Source organism: Pseudochaenichthys georgianus, chromosome 11, assembly GCF_902827115.2.
Source record: "Pseudochaenichthys georgianus chromosome 11, fPseGeo1.2, whole genome shotgun sequence".
NCBI lineage: Eukaryota > Metazoa > Chordata > Actinopteri > Perciformes > Channichthyidae > Pseudochaenichthys > Pseudochaenichthys georgianus.
In genome coordinates, this window is record NC_047513.1 from 17,925,074 (window position 1) to 17,952,954 (window position 27,881).

Below are 27,881 nucleotides of genomic sequence, written 5' to 3' on the forward strand. Positions count from 1 at the left end.
TGAGCACTGAAGATTGTAAAATAGTTCAGAATCCAAACAGTATGATTTTATTGAAAGGGTCGATGAAACATCTTGTTTTTCTTATTCTACTTGTATATTGCTTAGTATCAGTACAACTAGTAAAACATATATTTTTAAATGAAAATGTTAAGCTGTGATGCATTTGTCTCCCTAATGTAATCACAGCCAACCTTTACTGATTTAGTTTTGGGGCTGCGATCTCTAAACCACACTGAATATACCTCACAGAAAATATTCAACAAGAGTATTATTCTAAATGAGCCAGCAAAGGCTGCAGATAAAGGCATTGATATTAAACCTTGTTTTTTAAGATGTTAACATATGATTAGGTTTCTGTTGTATTGTGTTTAATGTAAGAAATTATTCTTAAATGTAATAAGTCTTAATGCATTTAAAGCACCTCTAAGACAATGAACAGTATCTTGTTAGCTGCAGCTCTTCTGTCTGCCTGTCTGTCCGTCTGTCTGTCGTTATTCTTTGGGATGGAGATATTAGTGACGTAAGTCGGCTCCATCAATCAGCATGCAGGCCGCGTTGACAGGCAGGGACAGACAGATGTTGGGGCGGTCCTTAGTATTTATTTTACCTCATAACAGGCGACCTCAGACCTCCTCTCTGCGCATATGATCAGCTTTTACAGACTGGCAGTCGCTCAGAAAACCGAGCGTAAAGACGCAGAGATGTTCAGAGGAGCTTGACTGCTGTGCGTAATGAGGAGGAGACACTCATCGGTTTATTACCTGTTCACTGAGAAAGCGTCAGGTAGGGGAGAGTATAGTTGGAAACTCACCAGAGTCAGTTAAAGCAGGACTGCAGAGAGTTTGTAATCCGGTTTCTGGTCAAAGATCCGGTCCAACCCCCCGGTTGTATCCCGGACTGGAGCCGGTGTGGCTCGGCAAGTCATGTCCTAAAGTCCTATGGGTGGCCGCACGCGGAAGAAGATCGCAACTCCCATTCCATCCAATTCACATTGTGTTTCTCTCACTCATAAATAAATACAAACTTTAGACGTGTTTCCCTTCTCTTTGCTCCACTATCCTGTCCAGCATTAAACGGGTAAATCACGATGTCTCATTGGAGGTAACATTCGCCTACTTGTGTGCCCTTTATAAACACTTTACGGTGGATAATAGTTAGGAAGGAGTGTAGGCTATTAATGGAGCCTCTTGTGGATTCAGAGCCCCTCCCCTTCACCACAAGCCTCGCTAAAAAGGTGTAACGAATCGATATGCAGCCTCCTTTGTCCCGCTAAAGAGGTCACCGAAAATCTGCACATTTCTAGCAAACTTTGGAGCAGAGCTAAGAGGGGATTTGCACTTCAAATGTAAGGCTGTCTGAACAAGGGAAACTCCTTATTTTATCTTGCATCTTTTATCATCCCCCGGGTCAGAGAAAAACAGTGTCCTAACATTCGGTGTCATTCAAGGAAACACTTTTATTAGTATCGTGTTTTTATATAATGTCATTGTCAGGAGTTTCACTATTTACATTAAGTATTTGGTTATTTCAAGTTGTAATCCAAACTATCAGTCAGGCCTGATTTTACTTTGCTTTATAATATTACCCTCCATGTGCCGGATCATCAAAGTCTAGTTTTTGATTTAAGCGATTTTTTTAATGGAAATTGTATTTGTATATTGTTTGCAATTGAAAAGGCAGTATTTGCATTGTCGTCGTTAGATCAGTCCTAATCTAATACATTTACTAACTGGATAAGAGCATGCGCAGGAACTATTTTACCAAATCTCTTTTTCATGTTTATATATATATATATCTCTCACACACACACACTGGCTGCACGTCAACTTTTTGAGTGTCATTGTGTTGTTTTACTTTACAAATCGGCCACTTGCATGTCCAGGAGCAGGACGCACCTCCTTTATGAGCAGAGACAGAGGCGTAGAAATGAAAGCCACCCCAGTGAACAATTAGAGCCTCGGATTGACAGGTGGGCTCTGACTGTCAGGGTGACGCTTCTGGAGGGGTGGAGTAAAGGAGAGGCCGGAAAGGGAGCTGGATGTGTCTGTCTATCAGTGGGAGCTGTCTGAACGCACGGCGCATCACCAACGTGCGCACATTTCACTGCGGACAATATCCAGGGACGCTCGTTAGAATAAACAATAATAAATAAGAAACCCGGAAACAATAACAACAGTAAGTCTGCGGCTCAGAGGGCGGGCCTGCTCGATGTGTTTTGGGATGACTTTCTGAAAAATTCGTCAAGTGTCCGTGTTGACAATCGGACGGACGCCGTATATGTGAGTATTTCATTATCCAGGGGGTGTTTTCAGGGAGACGGGGTGTGAGCTAATCGCTGCTGCGGGTTTTCTCCTCACACACACACACACTTGACTGATTGACACACACCCAGCCAGGCTAACGTGTCACTCTTTCCTCATTTCCCTCTGATTTCCTCCTAAAGACTGTACGGAGCCCGGAGCTAGCACCTGAACGGAAGAAGCGGAACACTACGGCGCAGTTTGGACTCCACCACCGAGTGAGTTAAAACGCCAGAAGAGGATCTCCCGTTTTTCTTCACTTTTCCCTTGAACCGAGGTATGAAATAGTCCGGTGAGGGGTGTAAACCTTTTTTTTTTATGGGAACGCGGCGAGGATCTCCGGCAGCTGTCCATATCCCCCCTCGATAGACTGAGATCCGCACGGAGCTTTCCGCCAGTTTTCACCGACAGCAGCCTGCGATGAGTTTCTGTGATCGGCAGAAGTTAACGGACGAGCTCCCTTTCGCTTTAAACGATCTATGTTTTTAATTTTCCCACCGGACATACCGATTATAAAATGATCAGAAGAGAATAACTCTCCACTCGCATTGATAAAAAAAAGACTTCTTCACCCTGCGAGGGATCTACACTTTCATTCTAACATCCGCTGAAGAACTGAAGGAAACGCTGCTGGCTTTGATTTCCTCATTTTTGTTTTTTTCCTCTTCAGCTTGTCCGCGATTTTTATCTCTGCATGAAAAGTCAGGCGGAAAGTCTTGCAGCAGCATGCCGAGGAGAAAGCAGCAAGCACCGCGGCGGTCAGCAGGTAAGAAACACACGCACTTCATTCTCCTTACAGTCACCAGAAACAGCCAGGAAGCACATCCAGTACGCACACAAGTTTACACACAGCGAACAGGCCTAATGCAGGACACAGCACGAGGATAACAGGACACGTTATACACAGTAAACTCGAGTCATGTGGATTCAGCTAAATGTCCGTATGTATAATTGTCCAACCTTTTACCAGCCTATAATAAGTTCATTGTTACTTATCTAAGGCTTGCCATGCCTCGGTGCCAATTGTGCCTCTTGAGAAATGAATGCACTTCACTTTCAACGCTTTAAAGCTGATCCTCCAGGTTGCCAGCATCCAAGTTCCCCAAACAAAGCTCAGCTCATCTTATCTCATTTTTACAGGCTAACGTGTTTGATGTGTTGGTGCCAGTAAGAAAAAAGAAAGAAAGTGGCGTATTTTGAGCTTGTGTTCCGCTCAGGGATTGCCATCCTTGATTTGATGCTTGATTGATCGCCTGTCATGCGACTGCCTTTGATCTATTCATTCCTGATAAACATCAGTAAATCATTCACCATAGAGCCACGCATGCGCCCCGGCAGCTGGACTCCCTCAAAGGATAACTTTTTGCCCCCACCGAGGAGCAAAGAAAAGACAAATTGAAAGAAAAGTTCTCAAGCGGGATAAATACTTTGCGATTAATACCCAAGGGGGAGGGAACAAGGGAGGAGGGGTGCTGGGGCGTAGCGAGATCACAGAAAAACGTCTCAAACAGGAATAGTCCCAAAACACTGCAGGGTGAAGAGGGGAGGTTATCTCTAATGGTCACTTTAAGCTCTTGACCTGACCTCTGCGTGTATCTCTCAGTGAAAGCTGTGTTGTGAATGTCATACATGTTATAGACAGGGTGCAACAGCAAGATTATATACATCAAAACACAATTTTAAGATTGGTAAAGTATGTAAAATCACTATTGTGTATCATAAACTAGTCAACATTTAAGTGTTTAGGTGTGTTTCAGATGAGCATCTGTAACAACAGGCACCAAAAGTGTTAAAAGTGAACCGCTCATTTGTATTTAAGCTTTTATTTAGGAGAAAGAATCTCAGCAAAAGTCAATAATTACATATTTTCTATGCCACAATATCTGTTATAGCTCCCACATTTTGCCTTCTGACACTCGGGCCTACATGTTTTCGTTAAGTTTATCAGACATGAACTGTTCTGAGGGAGAATGGCATGTTTGCCTGCATCCATTTGATGTCCCTGGGCAATGTGAGTGATTGACATGCGTTTTTCAAATGACGGGGAAAAGAGGAGCCTTTGAAGTTTGCGCAGTAATGACCAAAGCCGAATAAAACAGCTGTAGAATGTTAAGCAGGCGCTGGAAATGTGAGGTTAAGCAGACTTAATCAAGGTTGTGACAGAAAGACTTTGAACTCGTGGGGCTGTAATTTCTAATTGACGCCAGGCTTTAGTGATGGATAGAGAGAAATGTGTTTGAAGAACAAGCCTGGAAGTGAATAGTGTCGGTTTATACCTCTGCCACTGGTGAAATCCACAAAACAGAGCGATACAAAAAAAGCGTTTCCTGTTTTTCAGCCTCTTCTGGTCACTCAGTCAGCCAAGCTCTGAAGTGGCCCCATTCCGGCTCAGCTTTTGAATATTGATTTAATTGTCTGTTTTTGTGACGGACACATACATCACAGGCAGTAATGGTCAATCCCAACTTGGCAGGCTTTGTCTCTATGTTATTTCCAGCACATGACATATGGTCAATCTAAAAAACTATAACGCCTATACTGAAGTGTGTGCGATTTCTTCCTCTAGTGAAATGGTGTACACACCTTTTAAACACGGCCTATTTTTACAATACATTAGCGGATATTTCCACAACCTGGATTTGTCACTTGCACTAAAATAAAATGTTGCATACGCTCTTCAGAGAGAGAGAGAGAGAGAGAGAGAGAGGCTTCAATGGCCCTTTGTATGCCATTTCAAATGGGCTCTGTTTCATCAGTCACAGTGATGATTTTAGACCCTGTAATGGCGCTGTACCCTATCTAGTTTATGACCAGTGACAATACATCAGTGTTCTTTCATTTGGAACCACATTACTGCATCTGTTAGTTTTGGCAGTTGAGTTCAGTGCAGTGCAATTTGAGCAGCAGAGACTTTTGCTGCAGTCATTTGTCGTCATTTTCCATTTTTTCCCGTGTCTCCTCTCACAGAAGTACTGTTGTGCTGTGAGGTATTTCTTAATGGACCTCAAGGGAAACAATGCAGTCGTATTATGATAAGGATTCAAATGTAAAAAGAGGAGAAATGTAAAGGATAAAACAGTATTGTGTCCCCAAGCGAGTTTTGTTTCTCTCTTTTCGTGATACATTTTATATATTTAACTCTTTACAAATCATTTACATTCTTTATCTTCCAAAAGCATTCTCTGCTTCTCTGATTAATATCGGGTCACATTTTATTTATTTATTCTGACATTTCACTAACCACCTATTTTAACTGCATGATATCGGACTGTTGACTTTGGTTGCATTAGCATGTATGACAAATATATTGTGCGTATTACATAGATAGGCAGTAATTAGTTCAGTTTAAGATGTGAAATGTGGTGTACAAGATAAACAAAGAAGCCATAACTCTGTATTTGCCTTGATACCGAGGTCACGGTTTTGATTGCTGTCGGAAAATTAATGGTATTTCTGCATGTCTACTCCTGCTTTTAGTTGCCAGCCACAATATCTTAAATCAAGCACTGTCACTCTAAGTAATGAATCTGTCAACTAATCATTCAACATGTCAGTGTGATTACAGTGTGACACTGTGTTGAATTTATTCCAGGAGTTAAAAAGGTCTATCTTAAAAAAAAGAAAATTGTTTTATCACCTATCCTGCATAACAATCCTGAGACATAGGAAGAGGCGGGGCAAACGGTATGTGACCAAGCCACAGTGGGAAGGACCAAGGTACTGGTTAGTTTATGGGATAGACATATTTATAATTACTTTTCTTACGTTGATTATTCAGGGAATGTAAAATCTACTCGGTTTCCTTTCACTCTTAAGTGTACACGTTTGGAAATATTTACTCCTGCACGATTCTTATCTCCAGTGACAAAAGAGAAAGCAGCTTCTACACTGACAGAATTATTACAGGTCATGAAGGGAAAGAAAGTGACATGCTGTGATATTTTCAAACATTACCATGTGGAAATGTGTTCTTTCAGAGCTAAAGAGCGTAATTAGTTTGCCTTTGTCTCCTCTTTATAGAATTGTTAGGCTACTGTCTGGGTTTGGCCACTCACACAATTATGCTAATAATTAAAAAGTTTAGCGCCCTAAACATAAATCAGGTTACAGAGACTGTTGATGCTGTTCATTTCTTTAATATGTATGATTCAGTGTCTCCAATAAACGGACATCAGTGCTACATTTTAATGATCTGTCTGTATAGCTTTGCTCAGCATGTGTTTAATTAAAGCGCTCTGCAACATTTGTCCACATTGAAGACACAATGAGGAAGAGGATGCAGAGACAGTGCCTTGCCTTATGAGCTTCACAACTGACATCAGCAGCAGAACCCCCTTTACAGCGCAATATAACTACCTCAATGCACTTAATTATGACTTGTGGGCGGGGGAGAAGTTGAGCTTCCCTTCTTCCCGACGGCATCGTTAGCCGTGGTCCCTAATTATCCAGGTAGCTGACGGATCAGTGACAGGGCCCCACCGATTAATACTTACACATTCAGCAATGTGTCAAGTCGGCAAGCTGCCTTGATATAATCAACTTTGTGCAAGCTACTTTTCATACACCCAGATATTTCAGTGTACAATCATCAGCAGAGGTTGCAGTGGGACGTGACAAATCACAATGTGTGCCCGTGCTGGACACAAACACCCGTGTAAACAGGGTATTGATGGTAGCAGTCTCAAGTCTGGATGTACACCTATGCTTAGTAGATGAAATATGACTTCAAATTGTTGTATAGTATGCATTACAGGTCGTTTTCAATGGAAAAGCAATAGCTGGCTTCCATTGGATGTGAAAGATGTTCCGAATACTTTCCCTATGATCTTTCTGGTAACAGACTTTTGGTTTGTTTGACAGAACAGGAACAAAGTTCTAAGCGAAGCAGCATTCATTCATTTTGCTGTTGTTGTTGTTGTTACTTTGAATTGTATTTCTCCTGCAGACATTGAGCTCACGGCACCTGTCAACTAAAAAGCCATCGCCTTGGAACCTTGTGTTGGTTTATCGGGATGTTTCTGATAAAGTATTTAATGGCATTTGTCAGGAGTGCTGTGAGAAAAATATATATTATTTGTGAAGCGAAAAAGTCTGTAGATGAGAACAGAGCATGCCGGTGTGTTTGTGTGTGTGCACGAGTCACTGAGCAAGATGAGTTTGTGTGAAATATTCAGATCCTCTGATAAGGCAGTGTATGTAAAGTGTCATTAACAGGTGACATTGACTGAAGGAGTCAGTGGATATATTTGCTATCCCACACTCCGCTACGTTTCATTTGCATGTGGTGTTAGAGCCTCTAGGCCTTCAGGAAATCAAAGACACACACTAATGCGCACACTCGCACAACTACACTCTCTGTCCTCATCTTCATGGAGGTTAAGTGACAAATGAAGATCGATGACTGCTCTTATGGAAAAGAGAGGGTTGGATTGCAAATATGTGGGAATTAGGCTTGCCAGCAGGGTGACGATGTAAAGGCATTCAGCGTTGCAGCCCCGAGGTAAAACTATCCCAGAGCTTGATGAGGTTCAGAGGAAGCAGGAAAACCTGGATTTTCACTCAAGCACGACACGAGGAGCCTTGACAATGAAGTGAAGAAAACAAGGTGATTTTTACAGTAATGCAACTCACTAGCGTCCCCACTCTTAAACACATCCTGCATTTGTGTATTGTCTCTGGTTTTCAGTGTCTGTTTTCCATTCGCAAAGATATCTTGGCTTCGATTCAAAACAGCTGCACAACAAAAAGCCATGATGTACATTGGGGATGTAAAATAATAACGATAGTGGAATGACTTATCCTTGAGGGGTTAAGGGCTCTAGATGCAAAACAAAGTGTTGGTGCTGATTGAGTGAAAGAGGCAGTTGGGTGAGCAGAGGAGAGGCTGAAATTACAGACGGGGTTTTTAAGATTCATTCTTTGAATTGCTTCATACATTTACACTAGCTAAATTACTCCCCTTTGTATCCAACACAAACATATGGATTTCACCAATCCAATGTAACTGTGGGCCTTCATTCTGGCCATCAGGATGTTTGGTTAGGGCTGCAATTAATAATTATTTTCGTAATTATAATCTTAAATAATAGATCAACATGTTACCCAAAGCATATCAGAAATAAGATAATAAATACATGTTTATATTTCAAACAGCTAGGGGTTAAATGTCTTGTTTTTTTTGTCCAAGAAACGCTTTAAAACCCAAAGATATGCCGTGGACCGTCATGTATAGAAAAGAAAGGCATCGGATCCTCACATTTGAGAAGCTGACAATTATTTGTCTTTGCAGCTCGTTTTAGGTATTTAGGATAAGAAAGGGTAGAAGCCTAGAAAAGGACAAAGAGAATAAGGCTAAAAAAAAAAGGTGCAGAAGAGAGAGAGAGAAAAAAATGTGGAGTGATGATTTAAGGCAAGAAGACGGGAGGTCCAGGGTACACTCAGAGGTCAGTGTGTACTCAGGGGAGCCTCCAGTCTAGAGTGTGTGTTGTTGTTACAATACAGAAATCTTGTATATCTGACATCTAAGTACTTTAATATAAATGCACTTTTAGTTTTTAGTTTTACATTCCAGTGCCATGAAACATTGGTGTATCCGTATGTATTGTGTGCGTCCTTCATGATTAACGCTCTGTAGGCCAGACTGACGCCAGTATTGGAGAGACAGAGTTAACCAGAGCTGGCTGCTGTGATTTCATTTGTCAAAAGCCAGACTAGGAAAAAAGACTGCTTAGATTTTGATATTTGTTTCTGCATTTCGCTTGAGTGATCTCAGAAATACCTAATAATAATATATAATATTTGCTTCCCTTGATCTATTAGAAATGACCACTGAGGCGGCGCCTGTTGGAGTAAACATGGTGAACATACTAGAGATAAAGCTGGAGATAAATGGCCGCCATAACAGTCTCAGCGAGGTTAGATTACTTCTCAGTAGGCTTCTCGTTTTTATTGAATCTCTTGTTCCCTTTTATTGCTTATACTTAAGTCCAGGGGCCTCATTTATAACGCCGTGCGTAGGATTCACGTGGGAAGGTTGCTTACGTAGTAGAAATCCAAAAAATAGGTACAGACATTTTCCGACATTTTCCGATTCACCAAACATTGCGCGCCGGCGAGGAAAGTGCGTACAGCACTTCCTACGCTGGTTTCCCTTTATAAATCACAATCAACTGGAAATGCGGTGCAGCTTTTGCGGGCTTCACGTAACGCCCATATTTGCCTATAAATAGTCAAAGAAACGCCCATTCATTCATTCATTCATGTTGACTGACTTTATGAAGAAGATCGCAGGAAATGACGACAGAACAGCTAAAAAATACATCTCACACCGTCAGATTTTGGTTCCTTTGGGGAGGTCGAGATAAATCATATTGTTTGGTGGATGCCGTTTGAACCAGAGTAGCAGCATGGAGGTCGGATCGTCACCAAAATAAATAAATAAATGGCCCGAAAAAGTTTAATGACAAAAACAATACACATAGCCTTCCTCAGGCAGTGTGTTTGTACCGGGGACAGGAGACACCCCCTTGATGAGAGACTGTAAGAAGTGAACGGGGAATCCCCCCGGTGTGGAGTCATGACGACTGGATCTGAATTATGTTTTTGTATTTGGTGGTTTGTGTCCCAGCTGTCGATCAGCTGTGCGCAGCGTCTCCACTACAGCCTGTGCATCTCAACCCCCCCCCCTGCTGTACAATTGACCACATATGGTGTTCTTAGTTTCCATACCTCCTGTGTTTTACGAGCGACTTATCAAGTCTTGGCAAACGGCATAAAACACGATTAAACATGATGGTATATAAAACCATGCTCGTATCACAACCTATAGAAATGCAAAACGGCGTCAGTTTAGACGTAATTCTGTCCTCCTGCTTACCGCATCATTTATGAGAAAACATTTCATAACATTAACACAACATATTCGAGGTGGTTTTCAATAACATATCGGTATTTATTTATTTCTCCAAGTTATGTTTTTGTGTGCACTGAGGAGTCGCAAACAGGCATTTGTTTAATCATTTTTAGATTGGCTTTAATCAATGTTTGAAAATGAATTCTTCATATATGATAAATGAGAGGTAACATTTTGTTTCACTTTATTTCCACATATTTATCTCCATTCTTCCTTCTGCCAACGGTGTCGCAGTTTCTCGTCTCTCCCGTTTTTGTGCTTAGTGCGTACGCATGGGTTAGAGTTTGCGTGGAGGACCGCACATTTTCCCGTCAAGTTAGTATTTTATAAATCGCAAACAGTGCGTAGAAACTGGCGTACGCCATCTTTTGAGCGTATATCCCTTTTATAAATGAGGCTCCAGAGCTCAGTCCATGAAGCTAAGAGTGAACAAACTGTCTTTGATTCAGCAGCTAAACGTTAGAAAACAGCATTGAGGTGAATGAGTTGCACCGGAGGCCCCGTACGACCCAGCCGCTTCTGTTAACCAGCCTTGAACATCTGGGTGGGTAAGAGAAGGTGTGGGTGAGGGGGAAGAAGACAACGGAGGGAGAGAAAGATGGGCTGTGAAGAAAAGGTATTAAAAGTGACAGATGAACAGGACTCTGGTAGACGTTCTCCTGCAGCAGCTGTGACTGCTGCCATTGCTCTGACAGGTGTCAATTAAGAATTACTGCCGAGGCCCTGTAGTCATTTTTTCCTGCCCAGCTGTCTGTCTCTGTGCCTTTTTGAGAAATAACACTTTACCCTTGTCACTGCTTTAGCGCTTAGCCGCGGTCGCCCGAGAAAATGAGAGCATGGCGGACACGCTAATCGATAACCAGTGTATTAGCAATTATTTTGCCCATTGATTTACGGTGGGGCAGTGACTCCCACCGTGTTATTAGCCGCTGATTACATGCGCCTGTGCTTTACTGCAGGCTAGCACGCCAACGCCACTATTGCTCTGCTGTTGCCAGGTAGACATATTTTATCCTTAGAGCTAGGTTTACATATAAAGACGTGAATAAAACCCATATTTCCTTCTTGAGTGTTGAAGTTTAGTCCTTGAACTTGTCTCCAGATTTAATACAACCATAATTTAATACCCTTTTATAGGACAATTAAATTATGTGTTTTAGATTAAACCAAGTCTGGTTACAGAAACCACTTTCACCACTAAATTGTCATGTGACTTCAGCAATAAAACACAATTTAGCTCTCAGTCGTATCTCAAAATGAAACAATCACTCAGGTGGAGCTCTATGGCTGAAATAATCTGTAATTGATGTGTTCTGGGATGACCATTTGAACCACTTTGTACGCACCCTTTTGGCTTCCCATATTTCCAACAAAAGGAATCCTTTAAAAAATTTAGAATTTTAGAAACCTAATTGTGTGGATTAAAGATGGCTTTATAAGACCCTAAATAAAGAGACCCATTTCTTACTCACAGATGCACCAACCAAATCCTTTTGGACTCTTACCGACCTAAATAGTCACATCAGTTATCGTCGGCCAGCCTGATCCACATTAAGTAGTTTCTCATCAATGATATCGGGACAATAAACGTTCGATCAGTGCGTCACTATTTTACCACAACTTTAAATGTACTTATACATTCTTTATCTTAAAGCCAATGATTTTTGGAAGGTTTTACATATTTCAAGAAAATGGCTCAGATGCTTGAAACATTTGTAGAAACTGTCTAGTAACAAAAACAAGAGTAATTTAAAGACACTAACAACTGCAGTACTCTTTGGCTGAATATTTTATCCCAGCAGAAATTCCATTAAAGTTCAGAACAGGAAAATGAAAACGTTGTAATGGAGAGTTACGTACATTCTTCACGGCAAAGTATAAAGCAACCCCAGAAATGCTTGAGGCTTACAAATAGAATTAGTGTATTTTGTTTATTTTGTTGTGGTTGCCAAGGCAAGGGCTGGATATGAGCTGGAATATTTATGCCCATGATAGCTGTACACTTTTGGTGTTTTGAATATAATCCCCCTTTAAACATCAGCGGAACATTAACATTAATCAAATGTATGCAAACTAAGCAGCAGCTTGTGGTGACGTTTATTTTTCCCTTCATAGCTCCCAAAAAGAGCCTTGGTTTTACTGCATGTAGATTATGTTGGCAAGAACCAGGACACTATATCAGGAGAAGAAAGGTACTTGTTTTTATTACATGGATAAAAGCTGGCCTTAGCGTAACCAAGTCCAAACAATGTGGACAAAAGTCGGGGTGGACGTTTCTATCCCCAAAGGAGTGTTTGTTTAACTGATAAGGTGGGATGAGAAGCAATGAATATCATTTTTTTTTGGACACTAGTTTACTGCAGATAAGCCATCTGGGAATAGATACAGTTAACAGATGACACTTTGTCCTTGAAAGCGGACGCTGGGGAAGGTCACGCTGCATCCTCCCCTCACCTCTTCATCTTTATCTCAGCCTACTCCCTCTTTTTCTCCTGTTTTGTGTGTGGGATTACTGCCCTACTCTCTCTGCCTGTAAGCCTTTTCTCATCTTCCTATCTGTCATCAATCTCTATCTTACTGACTCAATTCTCCTCTACCCTGCTCATATTTTCTTTCATCTTCCTCCCTGTCTCTTGCCCTCATCTCTCTCTCGCTCTCTCTCTCTCTTACCGGATGCTCAAGATTCAGTGAGCTGGTTACAAGAACATGAACTCGACATCTGAAAAGGAGAGCGTAATATACCCTTTCAGGCCCACTGGCCATGTTCTCATATTTCAAAAACCTCTTTCTGCAATAGTCTGATTTCAACAACACACGGCAGTCACACTTCTGCGTTGTAAAAAACGGAAAGGTCACATGGCAGTTAAGTCATGTGTCATCTTCTCTGAAGTTTAAACACATGACTGTCACGTATTTTCCTAGAGGAGACATTTCCATTCCAATGAAGCTCTGTTGCACAGGAAAGGAATGAAAGCATATTTTGTTTTAGTGTAGCCCTCCAGTTTTCGTTGACTCAAACCCAAGCGCTTCAGGATTTGCCTTGGCAGATTTATTATTATTATTATTATTATTATTATTGAGCTAGCTATTTTCAGGGTTTCATAAAATAATCACTCAACGGTCCTCGGTTTGATGGGCAGTTGAAAGGGGATATAATGTCACTGGATCCCAACCCATTCAACAGCACCACATGCTACCCCCCAAAAAATTCCTCCCAAATCTCTCCTGAGCCGCCGTGTTGTCTCAGACTTGACAATCACAGGGGGTGTATAAGCTCAGCCCTGTCCCTCTAAGTCGTCTGTCTCAGCGTGAACAGCAGGATGCCTCCTTCGCACCCAAACGTCTCCTCTGTCAGCGTGTCTCTCTCCTCACTCAGTCCCTCCGTCTGTCTGTCCCTCTAACTGGCTGTCCACCTGAGCATCTGTTTCTGATCACCTGTCTCTGGCTGTCTGCTGACCCAACTAGTGTCCTGTTTACGTGTCTCTCTCTGGTCCATCTGCCTCACCCAAGCTACACCATGACAGGACTGCCGCTGCATCAAAACCAACCACCTTGAAACATGTTGACATTGAATAATGTTTCGTAGGGTAATTCGCATCAACGTCAGTGTTGGGTGTAAATTATTAATACATTTTAGCAGAAACAAAGTAATATTACGGATTTTGGTAATTATGATTATTTAGTTTTGTCAAGGAACCACCTGGAATTGAATTGTTTATAGTTTCCTTTTTCGTTCCATCCATGCCGCGCCATTTCTCCCAGTGTGCCACCCTAAGAATCTCCAGTGTATCCTCTTGGAAAAACTCTAGCTTCACAAGCAAAGAATTGAAATTGTTAAACTTCTTTTGCCACTGGTTCTATTCCATAGATAAAAGTTACATATATTGTGGTCCTAAAATAATGTCTCTCCATTTAAAGCCTTGAACATTTTTGCTGGTCTGTCCTGCAAAATATGGTCCATGGCTTCTGTTTCCTGTCAAACTGGTCCATGTATGTCTATTAAGTATTTGCTCCTACCTTCAACTTTTTTTATACTTCGGGTACCGCTTGCTCTTCTAACGTTGTGAAGGTCTGTGTAATATATCTGTCATCTTGCCGACTACTTACAGTATATTTGGAATATGTCTGGCATTACATTCAAAGTCCAAGAATGGGCACATTCCCAGTGTGAGTGAGTCATTTCTAGGTGTGAGTGTGACGTTCTTATTTTTTACTTAACTAATCTGTTTTTACTCAATCATCTAAGTCTGTCACTTCATTCATTTCCTGCCTTGCCTCATAGTTGGAGCCTTGTACTCAAACCTTTCTGGTTTAACAATCACTGCTGTCAGATATAAGGGAACAACATTAGTCTAGTTAAGAATATGCCAGAAACTGTCATTCCAAAGTGATGATAACAATATTTACATAGAGATATACGTTTTCCAAAATATTCTGATATACAGAAGGTCTCCAAATATATTTGCCCATCACAGTTTATTTGTTTTTTTTCTGATTCAGTATGCTTCTATTCGAGTTAAACTATCAATGAATTTAACTTATTAAAGCATTAAGATTACTTTTCCATCAGACCAACTGCCCAAAATCTGTTCAGTTTGCACTCACAAAAGACTAAGCTTAAGTTGCAAATCCTCAATATTGAGAAGCAGGTACTTCATGCATCATAATGCATTTTCTTTTTAAAACTTGGAAGATAGTATTAATAGCATAAACATTCATATCCATCATGAAAAAAGGCATATGAATTATAAACTATACATGTATTAATTAAGACCACAGAAGTGTACAAACTGATAGGTTAAAGTTACCTGTCACCATGATTTACATGGTTTAAATAATTCCTTTAACAAACAACAGAAAGAAATGTGTGCAGCGTTTTACTTGCTCGAGGGTTCTCTGGCATACCCAACACTAGGTTCAAATTCAATTCAAAACCTTTATTTATCCAGGTAAAATCCCATTGAGATCAATGATCTCTTTTTCAAGGGAGACCTGCAGCAGTAGGTTCCACAAGAAGACATAAAAACATAAACAACAGAACAACAAAAGGACATCATACAGCAAAATGTACAGGGATTACAATTTACATATTTAACCACATGTACAGGTACCAACAGCATCTGATTTTGTAGCATCCAACCGAGCTTTAAAAACATGTAGTGGTACTAGCTTGGTAATTTTCCATTCTTTTTGCAGACTGTTCCATGTTAGTGGAGCTGCACATCTAAAAGCTTTCTTCCCTAAGACAGTCCTAGCACTTGGCACATTTAATAAAACCACAGCATGCAATCTCAGGCAATAAGTACTTTCAATTCGCAGAGAGATCAGTTACATGGAGAGATCATGGAGAGATCTATAAGATGGTAGTTTATCCAACATGGCTTTGTAAATAAAAAAGTACCAGTGACTGAGCCTCCATACAGTAAGTGATGGCATAACCGCCTTGGTATACAGGTTACAGTGATGTGTAAGTGCTTTACAACTTGTCAAAAGTCTCAGTGCACTGTGATACGCAGCATCTAACTTGCTCAGGTAATTGGCAGGTGCATTCATATATAACAAATCACCATAGTCCAGCACAGGTAAAAAGGTCACAGTGACTAGCCTTTTCCTGGCCTCAAGCGAGAAACAGGACTTATTTCTGTAAAAGAAACCTAGCCTAACCCTCAGCTTTTTAAGCAGGTTATTTACATGAAATTTAAAAGTGAGACAATCATCAAGCCAGATACCCAAGTATTTGTAACAGGTAACCACTTCAAGTTGTATTCCTTGCGTAGTTACAATATCCAAAGCAGTCTCCGGTGTATTTTTAGCTTTAGCTTTAGAAAAGAGCATTACCTTGGTTTTCTCAACATTTAAAAGAAGCTTAAGCTCAGAGAGCTGAGTCTGAATAATGTTAAAAACAGCCTGTAATTTAACAACAGCCTCGTTAATCGAGGGACCTGCACAGTACATAACGGTATCGTTAGCATAAAAATGTAAGGTTGCTCCTTCGACATTTTCACCTAAACTATTAATATAGATAGAGAATAATAGCGGACCTAAAACAGAACCTTGAGGAACACCATTAGTGATATTTAACCACTCAGAAGACAGCCCATCAAACTGAACACATTGGGAACTTTCAGAGAGGTAGTTCACAAACTACCCCACTGCATGGCTGGATATGCCAATACTGACCAGTCAACAAATAGAGTTGCACAACTCTGCTTATTATCTAAAATACTCGTAATATCATTCACCACTTTCATTGTGGCAGTGATGGTGCTATGTTGCTTTCTGAAGCCTGACTGATGTTTAGACAGGATGTCATTTGTACATAAAAACTCCTTTACTTGTTCACTCACTAGGCGTTCAAGAACCTTAGCCATAACTGACAATTTAGAGATGGGTCTATAATTGTTTAATAAGGTGGCCTCCCCTCCTTTTAGTAGTGGCAGGACATACGCTGACTTCCATACTTTTGGGATTTTGTCCGTGCTGAGAGAGAGGTTAAAAAGAGTAGTAAGAGGTGGAGCAATAAAATCTGCAGCTATCTTTAAAAAGAAAGGTTCTACGTTGTCCGGACCTGCCGGCTTTTTAGGATCTAGCTTGGTTAAGACTTCACGAACAACATCAACAGTAAAGGGAGTAAAACTGAAAGGGTTTTCCAGACCACATTGTTCTGAGTCACCGACTGTGGTGTTCACAGAAGCAGAATTAGAAACGGAGAGCCACAGGACAAAATGCTCATTAAAACAATTTAACATAGAAGCCCTGTCCGATATAGTGCCAGATGCTGTGGTAAGGCACGGAGGTAGCTCATTACGGATATCACCGGTGGATATCGATTTTATGGCTTTCCAGAATTGTCTAGGGTTGTTCAGGTTCTTTGTGGTAACTGACAGATAATACTTAGATTTAGCACTTTTGACATGTGAAGTGAAGCTATTTCTTAGCTGCCTAAAACGCAGCCATTCTACCTCTGAGCCTGATTTCCTAGCCTTTGCCCAGGCCTTGTTTCTCTCATGTAGGAGACTAGACAGTTCAGCAGAAAACCAAGGATTGTTTCGTCCCTTCACTCTAAATGTACGCAGGGGTGCATGTCTATCTATAATTTCCATAAAACCAAGATAAAAATAAGACCATGCGGTTTCTACATCAGCACACAAATCGATGTTTCCCCAATCAAACCCAAACAGATCATGCACAAAACCCTGCTCCACAAAATGTTTTATGTCTCTCTTAATGATAATACGAGGTTTAACCTTTTGGACTTTTGTGTCCCTAATTGTGGCTACATCACAGTGGTCACTCAGATCATTCGCAAATACTCCCACAGCTGAGTATTTATAGGAAATATTAGTTGGAATGAGATCAATTAGGGAGGATGTATTTGGGGACTTAATATTAGGGCGAGTAGGACTGTCAATAATCTGAGTAACATTTAAAGAGATACAAAGGTTTTTTAAATCCTCTGACACTGCAGGTTGTTTCTGATGGTTCAGTAAGAATAAAAGGCTTTGTGACTTTTTGTTTTGAAAAATACTTTACAGTGTGAGAACAGGAGCTTCAGTGTGATTACAGTTTACTGTGAAACCTTGAAAAAGAAAATGCATAGCAGAGATGTGGATTTACAGTAAAATATATTAAACAATGTATCTGGTGATGTAGTCTCATAAGAAGAACCAGACCAACCATACTGTTAAGTTATGTGTGTGCACAGGGCAGAGCGTTATTCATTGGGGAGAATGTGTGTCAGGATTTGGTAATTAAACTTGGTCAAACAAACTACACAAGATCAAAGGGCAGAATGGCCTCGCGCTGATTACCATCGAGTTCACTCAATTATCTCGTTAAACTCTGTCCTCCAGGAACTTCACCACGCTATATAACAGCCAAAGAGTCGAGAAGATGATCTAATTTCCACTTAACAAAAGGACTTTGAGGCTGAAATTGTCATTTCCCAGCAATCGGCATTAAATACAGAGGAACCGTTTCTTCTAGGGGACAGTTTTGGCTAATCTAAGCTAAAACAAAGCTGCACTATTGTTAATCCAGGACACTCACGTCATATTTCTTTATGAATTTACAGACTTTGTGAGGTTTAATTATAACATTCTGAAACACTAGAAGCTTGCAAAGTGGCTGCGAAGCTGTTAAAAGGGCCCTCCTTGGTACAGGAAATTACCACAGATGATTTGGTTAAAAAAAAAAATGTTTTCACATATTCATAGGAAGCCTTTAAACTATTTTAGATCTACATTCAGACATTTTTAGCCTCGCCGTGCCAGACAGTGGAGCTACTGTGGAAGCAGTATGGCACAATCCTGAGCGGGTGTGAATGTGCACCCCCCCTCTTGATATTTGGGATCTATTATGTATGGAGGAGCTGAGTGTCTACATGACCGGGGCCAGAGGACTAGACAGGACTGAGTGAGGCACTATTGTGTGTGTGTGGGGGGGAGGCATAAAGGGATAAAAAAGAAGAGAAAAAGAGAGTGACAGCAGACAAAAAAGAACCAGGGGAGGAAAGAGAGGGGGTCCAGGGAGGGAGTGGAAAAAGAGGAGGCGAAGCAACAGAGGAGTGAAAGAGAAATGACTTGAGGGGTTGAGGGATGGAGAGAGAGGTGAATAAAGCGAGAGAGAGAAAAGTATCAAGGCAATGGAGAAGAAAAAAAGAGAGGGAGACAGTGAAAGCAGTTGGATAGTGGAGGGGAGAGAAAGAGAGAGGGGAGGATGTCACCCATGGCTGCCACTCATCACTCACAGCTTAATGACGCTGTTTTTTCTCCTTCTCCTGCTTCTTTTCCGTGGGAGAGAAGGGGGGAGGCAGTTAGGCCCAATCAAACAGGGTCATACAGAGTTCACAACCTCCAGGTGGGACCGTCCTCCTCCAGGGAAATGTTTGTGCATGTGAGGCTTATAGGACCGTCTGGACCTGGACATACTTTAGTTGTTTTGAGAAATTCTTATCAACAAATCGGGGAGTTTTAGTTTAATCAAGGTTGTGTTGGAAAACAAAAGCAGACTACAGGATGCAGTATTTTATGTCTGACACTTTTAATCTGCCTTTCAACCCTTTGTATATGTTGGTGAAGGTGCAAACGCCCCGTCCAAAGTTTGTGTTTGTGTTAACATGTTTACTTATGTGTGTGTTTGAAGCATGTGTGTTTATGTGTGTGTACGCACATGTTTGTTTTCAAGAAATCCGCTCCGGCTGTCTGTTGCTCCTTTCTGGGATTGGCTTGTTTCCTGTGTGTGTGTGTGTGTGTGTGTGTGTGTGTGTGTGTGTGTGTGTGTGTGTGTGTGTGTGTGTGTGTGTGTGTGTGTGTGTGTGTGTGTGTGTGTGTGTGTGTGTGTGTGTGTGTGTGTGTGTGTGTGTGTGTGTGTGTGTGTGTGTGTGTGTGTGTGTGTGTGTGTGTGTGTGTGTGTGTGTGTGTGTGTGTGTGTGTGTGTGTGTGTGTGTGTGTGTGTGTGGTGTGTGGTGTGTGTGTGTGTGTGTGTGTGTGTGTGTGTGTGTGTGTGTGTGTGTGTGTGTGTGTGTGTGTGTGTGTGTGTGTGTGTGTGTGTGTGTGTGTGTGTGTGTGTGTGTGTGTGTGTGTGTGTGTGTGTGTGTGTGTGTGTGTGTGTGTGTGTGTGTGTGTGTGTGTGTGTGTGTGTGTGTGTGTGTGTGTGTGTGTGTGTGTGTGTGTGCTCTCACTCAGTCCCGTTTCTGGGAAGCATCAGCCGTTTAAAACTCAAACGACAGGATTTTATCCCTCGCTCTCCTCCTCGCACCAAATTTGGGGAACAGCTGGGGCGGCCACGACGATGATTTGTCTCCCTCTGCCCGTCCGCCTGACAGGTTGAGAGCACGCACACACACACACACACACATGCACAAGTACACACACTCACTCACTAACAGGCACATACACACACAATTAAACATGCACTCAGTATCACAGACACATACCCCTTATAAGAGGCCATGTTCTTCGAGCGCTGCCAAAACACTCTGATTTCCTTTAGCCTGGGCGGCCATACATCAGCTCGGGGCCTCCCAGCCCGGATGGCAGGGGCTGACAGAATGACATGTGTCATTTATCAAACGAGGGGCGCCAGGCCTCAGGAAAAGAACAGACCGCCGCGTGACAAAGCCCCCCGAGAGCTCTCCTCCACTCGCAACGAGGGGAGTGTGTCATGAGATAGACACTGACAAATCTGCGGAGATAGAACACACATGGATACACGCTGACACCAACACACAAGCAGAGGAAACACACACTGAGAGGCACTTCCAGCACGGACACAAACCCAGGGATCACATTATGTCCATTGTGGCTTTTGTTAGCTTGTTTGAAGAAAGAAAACTCTTGTACAACACTTAACTAAAGCAAAAGAGTATATTTTCTGGCTTTTATTGTGCTGGCACTGGACCTACAAACACACATACCCACACATACACCCACATATATGTTTCCTTTGCAAGCAGAGGAGCGGCATGCCAAAGCTCCTCCTGGTGCCAGCAGCAGGCCTGTCTGTGTGCCCGTCCTTCTTAATGAACGGCCACTGGCTACCGAAAGGAACTCTCTTAGTTGCCAGTGCCGCTCCATCTCTTCCCTTTCATATCCGTACCACTTCATACTCACAATATCCCTCTTTTTTCTCCTGTATTATATCTCCTCCCCTTCATTCCTTCCCTTCCCTCTACCCTCTCTCTGCCGTGATCCCCCTCCACCCCCGTTTACTCTTTCCATAGCCTGTTCATTTGTCTTCATAAGCCTAATTTATTTTCTCTGCCAGATGCAAGCTGACAGCCATCAGTCTCTCTCCCACACACACTGACGCACACACACACACACCTGACCTCCTGACATGCAGACAAATACACTACCGTGTACGCACAAATGCACATATCTCTTTTCTCACTTTTTATTCATTTTCTCTCTCTCTATTACGCACACACAGCCCGTATTACCTCACACTGCTTTGAGGTCAGCTCTGCAGTCGCGTACCCTCTGTTTTACCTCTGTCCTCCACCCCCTCCAACCCCCAAAACCCTCCCATTAACATTACTGAAGATGGATGTGTCTTCATAGCTGAGATTGATTGCGGATATAGAGTTATGGTGCCATTTATGTGTGTGTGTGAGTGTGTGCGTGTTAGTGTTAGATGGAGGGCACTTTGAGAGGCGGCGTTTGGAGCTGAAATGTGAGGGAGGCAGGCTTTTCTCTCGTTTCCAGAACCTTCCAGCCGTTCGTTGTCTGTCCGCAGTCTGATATTGTGCTCTGTTGAAGGATTGCTTCCTCTCTTCCTGCCTCTCTCCCTGACTGTGAAGCTGTTCATAGCCATTGTACCCTCACACACTCACAAACACACACAGGCATGCATAGTCCCACACAGACGCAATCAGGCTGAGATGGCTCCTGATATAGTCCACTTTGAGAGCCCAGTACATAATTTACTGACTTTCTCCAGGGACCCTTTTTCAGCCCCTAATCCCTCCTCCCTCCTATCATTTCTTCTTTTGTCACTTTATTGCCATGGTCATCAGGAAAGGGAGAAAAAGCTCCACACATACACACTCCTAACTGCTGTGAGGTTCAGCGTATGCTTTTGTTATGTTTTTTGTTACGCCCCCATGCTATTCATCAAGCTTTAAATCCTAAACTAGTGTTGAAATGAAACAGTAGAACTTTTAATGTTTAATGGAGCGCCAGACTTCAGCACTAACTCGTCACTTAAGCGGGCAGAATGAAAAAGAAAATGTGGCGATGCATAGATAACCGTTTTGATTGTGCACAATTGGTGGAATTTCCCTTGTGACACATGCAGTAAAAGCACTAAAATGTTAGGGGACGTTTGGTTGTCCTGAGCAGCCTCCTGCCCGGAGGGTTTGCGGTTCTAATTAATTTCCCAGAAGTGACTTTCTGGTTTTTAAAGTTATGATTTCTTTGTGCGTCTCTGAGGTCATCCTCTCAGTCCTCTGCATTCTTGTGATGCATATCTGGTGTGTGGGATGTTATTGTCTTAACAAGAAGTATATACGCGTAGAGAGGAGGTGATGAAAGGTAAAAACTGCATCACAAAAGAGAAATAGTTTTCATGTTGATTTTTAAACATTAGTCAATATTGCAAATACTTTTCAATCGCAGTAGCCACTGTGTATTGTTTCTAGGTTGTGGCTAACTAATATCTGAATGCTGTTTAACGTTAACGGATTTGGTTTTATGTTGCATTTTGTCAAGTATTGTGTGCACTGAAGTGAAGAGAAGCCCTGGCAACTACTTAACATTTTAGCATTAGCATGTTCCCATCTAGCTAGCTTGTATGCAATTACCTTGCCAGCCGCAGTCACACACTAACCCGGCAAGTGTTAAGCTAGTCACCTATCCTTATAGAGAATATTTTGCAAAGACACATTGCAAGCCCCACTGGAGTGAGCGGGTCTTTAGGGTGCATCTTTCCCACCGTGGTTATTTTCCTCCCTCTGTCTCTTTCCCTTCTCTGAGTTTTGTTTCTCAGCAGTGTACAAAGTGGATGGCCTCTGAATCGAGGGGAGGTCTGACAGCGTGAAGAAGCTTGATTGATGGCTTATTGTGCAACCAGACTCGGCTAGACCGAACTGGTTAGGTTGTGACCCTGTTTTGGCCCCATGCCCTCCCATTTTCTCCATTTTTCATTCTCTTGTTTTCCTGTATCTCACTATATAGCGTGCCATGTAACTCTCCCACATATTCTCATATTCTCATATACAGGTTTGTTCAGACGGTAAACACATTTCCTCTTTGTGCTTTTACTCCTCCGACCCCCTCTTCTCCTTTGCTACACTAAACTCATCATTGTTGCCATCATTCATTCTCTGCTGTTTCCTTTCTTCCTTCCTCTGCCTACTTTGTTTTCTTTGTCCCTGTTCCTTCAGGACAGGTTTTGTGTAATGAGTCATTTCATCAGGTTTCATTTTACAGCCCCTATTCATTCAGACTGAAACCACTGACCACTCTCAAGAAACGCTCCAAACAACTACACTTATAGACAAATGCATTGCCACTTTTTGTTTGGTTCACCAGCCAGTTCTTGCCAGCAGGAGAAAGTAACTACGACTGCAATTCAACACATTCGTGAGAAACAAGGTTAGCACCAGACACACTAGTTAAAACTGGTTCAGCCTGTTTTTTGTTTCGTACGATTATTTTCTGCTTCTGTTCTCCACACAACCATAGTGATTTATGGTAATTATCCATCTTTGGGGTCATCCATCAACTGGTTGTTGCTAGGCGATGGGAGCAGCTGTTGTTTAGTCGGGGGAAGCTCCACTGTCAGGGGCAATGCAGGTGAATTTAAAAGACGCCATCGATGAAGAAAGGAAAAAACATGTTATTTTCTTAGCTTCGGTTTTAAACAGCCTTCTGTCATGGCCACCATTAATGCACCAAAATAGAACGACTTCAATAATCAAAGAGGTGTGTAGCACAAAGTGAAAAATGGTTACAAAAAATATGCTAACTAAACGAGTTGTACTTCTTATGGACGGTAATGAAAGTGTCAATATTTGCTCTAGAAGAATTTGTTTAACAAATGACATCTGTCTGGTGCAGCCCACATTGAATCAGTGCTTGGCATTGGTTGCGTAAATCTCACTCACGTCATCTTTAATTAGCATTAGTAATGCTGTATCTGTACTTCGCCTGAAGACAAACCAGATGGTTTGAAATGTGTTGTGCAGCACCAGTGCAATGTTCGATTGTTGGGCGTGGGGGGTTTTGGCAGAAAAGCCGAGCAGAAAGGGCTGGAATCTGCCGTGCCGATGATCTAATGGCTGTTGTTTCATCTCGGAGCAAGCAGGCACTGACAGTTCAGGGAAAAGGTGATTTATAGACCACAGTCACTGTCACGGCGTGTCGAAACTGGCTCACGGGAGATCTGAACAAACAGGGGCAGCAAGGAAGGAAGAGAAAAACAGAGGAGAAGAAACACTTGCAAAGCAATTCAAGAAAGAATTGGAAAAATCCTTTCCTTTAAAACAAAACGGCTACAGCTTTCCCTAGATGTGTTGCTTTTTCACTGATATATTCTGTCAGAAGCTATAATTTAGTCTCTCTTACGCATTTTGTACTCGTAGTGGCCTGATGAAGCTCAGCCAGAGGTAAAATGCACTGTCTATGTGACCCATTTAAAAAGGCTATTAGCATAATATGAGTTCAAGTAATTGCAAATGACTTGGGAACATATGTGGAAGCCCTCAGGACAGTCAAAAGTTTAGGAGAAGGTCATTTTTCTTTATCTTTTTTATAAAGAGTCCAAAGCAGTTCTACCTAGTGTGCAGTAACAAGAGTAAAATATCAAATCTTGTCTGCACATGTAGCTGCTCCCAATGTCCAGACTGTGCTGGCTGTTTTGTTTTCCCAAACCGGAAGAGTCGTGGAAGCGAAGAAGGATGATTTGTACAACACACAAGCTATTACAGGCCCCGGAGCTATTGTGCCATATGGTGGACTATTCCATGTGGGTAAGGAGAGGGTGGGGCCGCGGGATGGGGGGGGCTCTGTTAGGTAGGCTTTTACATGTCTGGTCAAGCAAGCTGTGAGTTACATTTTGGCAATACATCTGATGTGTGTCTATTTATGGAGCTTTGTTCTGTGTTGCGAGGCAGTGGCGTTATTAAACATGCATTTGAATCTAACCCTTCAAGGTGCTCTACTCCAAATGAACAACAAGATGGGTTTTCATTTTCATAGTAGGAAAACAGAAAGTAAACTTGATTGATCTAGAGTTTATATTTGAACTAAAGATCGTTGATGATGTTGATCAGATTATATCTGATGCAGAATTGTATGAAACGCCATATTGTTTGGTAGTTGTCGTCCATGGAGTAGTCCAAAGAGAGTGTCAGGTCCTATGAAACCACAGCCACTGCTATCCACGAGATAGAAAAAAAAGGCAAGAATGAGGAGGCTAGGGGAGAGCAGGGAGAGACAGAGATTGCCTGACATACTAAGCATTACCATAATTGGCTTTTCTACATGATAGGACAGAGGAAATAATAATGTCATTTTATTTACAGCCTTCTCTCTGCTGAAACACACACACACTCATGCACGCCATACAGGTCAATGACACACACTGATCAGGCTTGTCCAAAGCCATCAGAGGTGAGTGGCAGGGAATGGAGGGGCCGGTGACAAAGCGAAACGGGAGAGAGAAATAAGACTGCCACGGCAGAGCTCCCATTTTGAAGGGCCACTAAACGGTGTGAGGGGGCCTCGCCGGCCGCCCCGCTCCAGATGCAGCGCAGGGTAAATCAGCCGGGTGAGGGCTGGCGGAATTGGACATTAGCACTGCAAATGAGAGCCAGGATTGCCCTCTTCTCCGAGACAACATGAATAAATGAAGGGAAAGTGTGTGTTGTTGTGTGGGTGCTTGTTGTTTTGTGTGTGTGTGTGTAAAAGCAAAGAAGATAAAAAAGGGTGTGTGTTCCAGTGCGATGTCACACTCTAGTTGTCTCACCTGGCCTCATGTTATCACTTAGAACTGGTCAGTGTGTCTGACACCAGCCGAGTGTTTGGCACAGTTTTAATTATTATGTGTGTGTCCAGGTCAGTGTGCGAACTATACCACGGTCTCCGGGGGAGCCGGGATTTATTTTATTTTGTTGCCGGGTGGGGTAAATGCTGATCCGTGCATTAATAGCAACAGCACAGACACAGGCCTATTATAAAGAGAAGACCTGTTGCACACGGGGCGGTGCCACAGGTCTACATTTACATGAAACGTCCCGATGGATCATGTTCATGTCAACAGATTTCCCGAGCATGTATGGGCTACGCAAACTTCAATCAACTTGATAATAAATAATCCACGGACCACCAATGTAAAGTTTTACTGTTTAATTAAATCAACATAAAATGAACATAAAACAAGCTACATTGTTTCACATGGGCTATAGCCTATTATGGCTGTAGCCTACACAGAGCCGAACACACGCGATAAGAGCAGCCAGCGGCACCAACCATGAACAATATTAATAATACAGCTATAGCACCACACAACCCTCTCACTGCCTGGAGAGACGCGACGCCACACACAACACAACGATGCACATAGGCCTACTTATGAGAGAAGGGCTATCACAGCAATCCATAGGCCTACAACACAGCAAACTAAACGAGCTTGTGAATGAGTGGGTAGTGGGTGGAGCTGCGGGCAGCGTGCAAGCAGGCGACACTTTTTTCATGAATCATAAACTCTAAATATAATTTTATTTCACTTATTTTACACCTTTGAAGAAAAAAAAACATGCCAAAAATGGAATTTATTTGGTCATCATATCAGTATTTTAGAGAGCTCCCCCCAAATGTCACAAACCATGTTCCCAGGGGAGCTCATGTCACCACTAGGGGAGCTATAGCTCCCCCTGCTCCCCTCCAGTTCGCACCCTGGTCCAGGTGTTGTTTTAGATACGACTGGTGATGGAGTACCTTTTTTCTCTTTATTTTTCTATTCTATACCTTGCTTTAAAATATACATATTTCTTCCGACAAAAATCCAATTTATTATTAAAATAACTTAACTTTAATATGTGTAAGTTTAAATTGGCCAAATTATGCTTTAGATCAGTGATTGTGAGTATGCAATTCAAGTGTAAATAAACACAAAATTATAAATCTGACCAGACATTCAATCCCAACTTTGGTACTAATTGCTATTGACACATTACAGTTGGTTAGAAGTATTAAGGTTCATTATCAAGTCCCAGTCCACGCATGTGTTCATGTTTGCATGAACAATGCATGTGTGTTACATGCAGTTCAGTTGCATAGAAATCAGCGAGGACTAGGGATGTCCATCACTGACGCACACGCTGCCAACGATACGATACATTAACGATACCTTTGAAACACCAGGCGATACGATACACCCCTGTTGCGATACAGTTCAATACGATTTGATTGAACATTATGCGATTCGGGGCGATGCGATTCAACACGATGCAAAATAATGATACAATTCAATATGGTACGACAGAGGATTTCTGTTTTATTCCTCATATGCAGCATATCATAAATTAACAAAAAAGTGATTTACATATTTGGTTCTCTCTACTAGTAGGCTGCTGCGCATCATGCGGTTTCTTTTTTACCTTAAAAAAACAAACACTTGGACCTTTCACAAACTGGCCTTTTCACAAGTGTAGTAGTGTTCTCTGTCTCCAGAGTACAGTACAATTGTATAACACCTCACAGTTAAACAATGTAAGGATGCATTGCTCATGATTAACAATGTGCAAATAACAGCTACCACAGTGCAATGCCATACAGCTGCCAGCCTGATGTGCTTAACACTCATTCATAGGCTAACTCACCCGTGAGCAGAAAGCAGTGGGTTCTATATGAACAATAAAGAATACAAATAACCTTCACAAACAGGTATTTCATAACTGCTTACAGTAAGGAAGACATTTAAACTATTATTGGCCGTCACAGGCTGCTGTAAACTAAACACCACTCTCTCTGACAGAACACCTCACTGAGTGATTTAACTCATAGTCTAACCTTCAGGTTTCTCTTTTCAGCCGCAGACCCCATGTCGCCTCTTTATGTGCGTCGCTAAGTTCCTCGTACTACTTGTGTACTTTAAAGCAGCTCGGCATCGTTTACAATTTGCGAGCGATTTTTCAAGCTGACCGTCTTTCTTGAAAAATCCGA

General features: G+C 42.0%; 1 protein-coding gene across 3 annotated transcripts in view; it reads left to right on the plus strand.

Annotated features, from left to right (window-relative positions):
* Nucleotides 1-27,881, plus strand: part of tshz1 (teashirt zinc finger homeobox 1) — a 118,849-nt gene that overhangs the window by 83,061 nt on the left and 7,907 nt on the right. The window contains exons 1-3 of one of the 3 annotated variants that reach the window (XM_034095054.2): nucleotides 2,001-2,279; nucleotides 2,444-2,577; nucleotides 2,971-3,066. In XM_034095054.2, coding sequence (XP_033950945.1) covers nucleotides 3,027-3,066 — 40 coding nt within the window. In that variant the 5' untranslated portion in view covers nucleotides 2,001-2,279; nucleotides 2,444-2,577; nucleotides 2,971-3,026. Of the gene's footprint in view, nucleotides 1-2,000; nucleotides 2,280-2,443; nucleotides 2,578-2,970; nucleotides 3,067-27,881 lie in introns of those variants that run through there. The other 2 variants (XM_034095055.2, XM_071204828.1) reach the window with 2 other exon arrangements.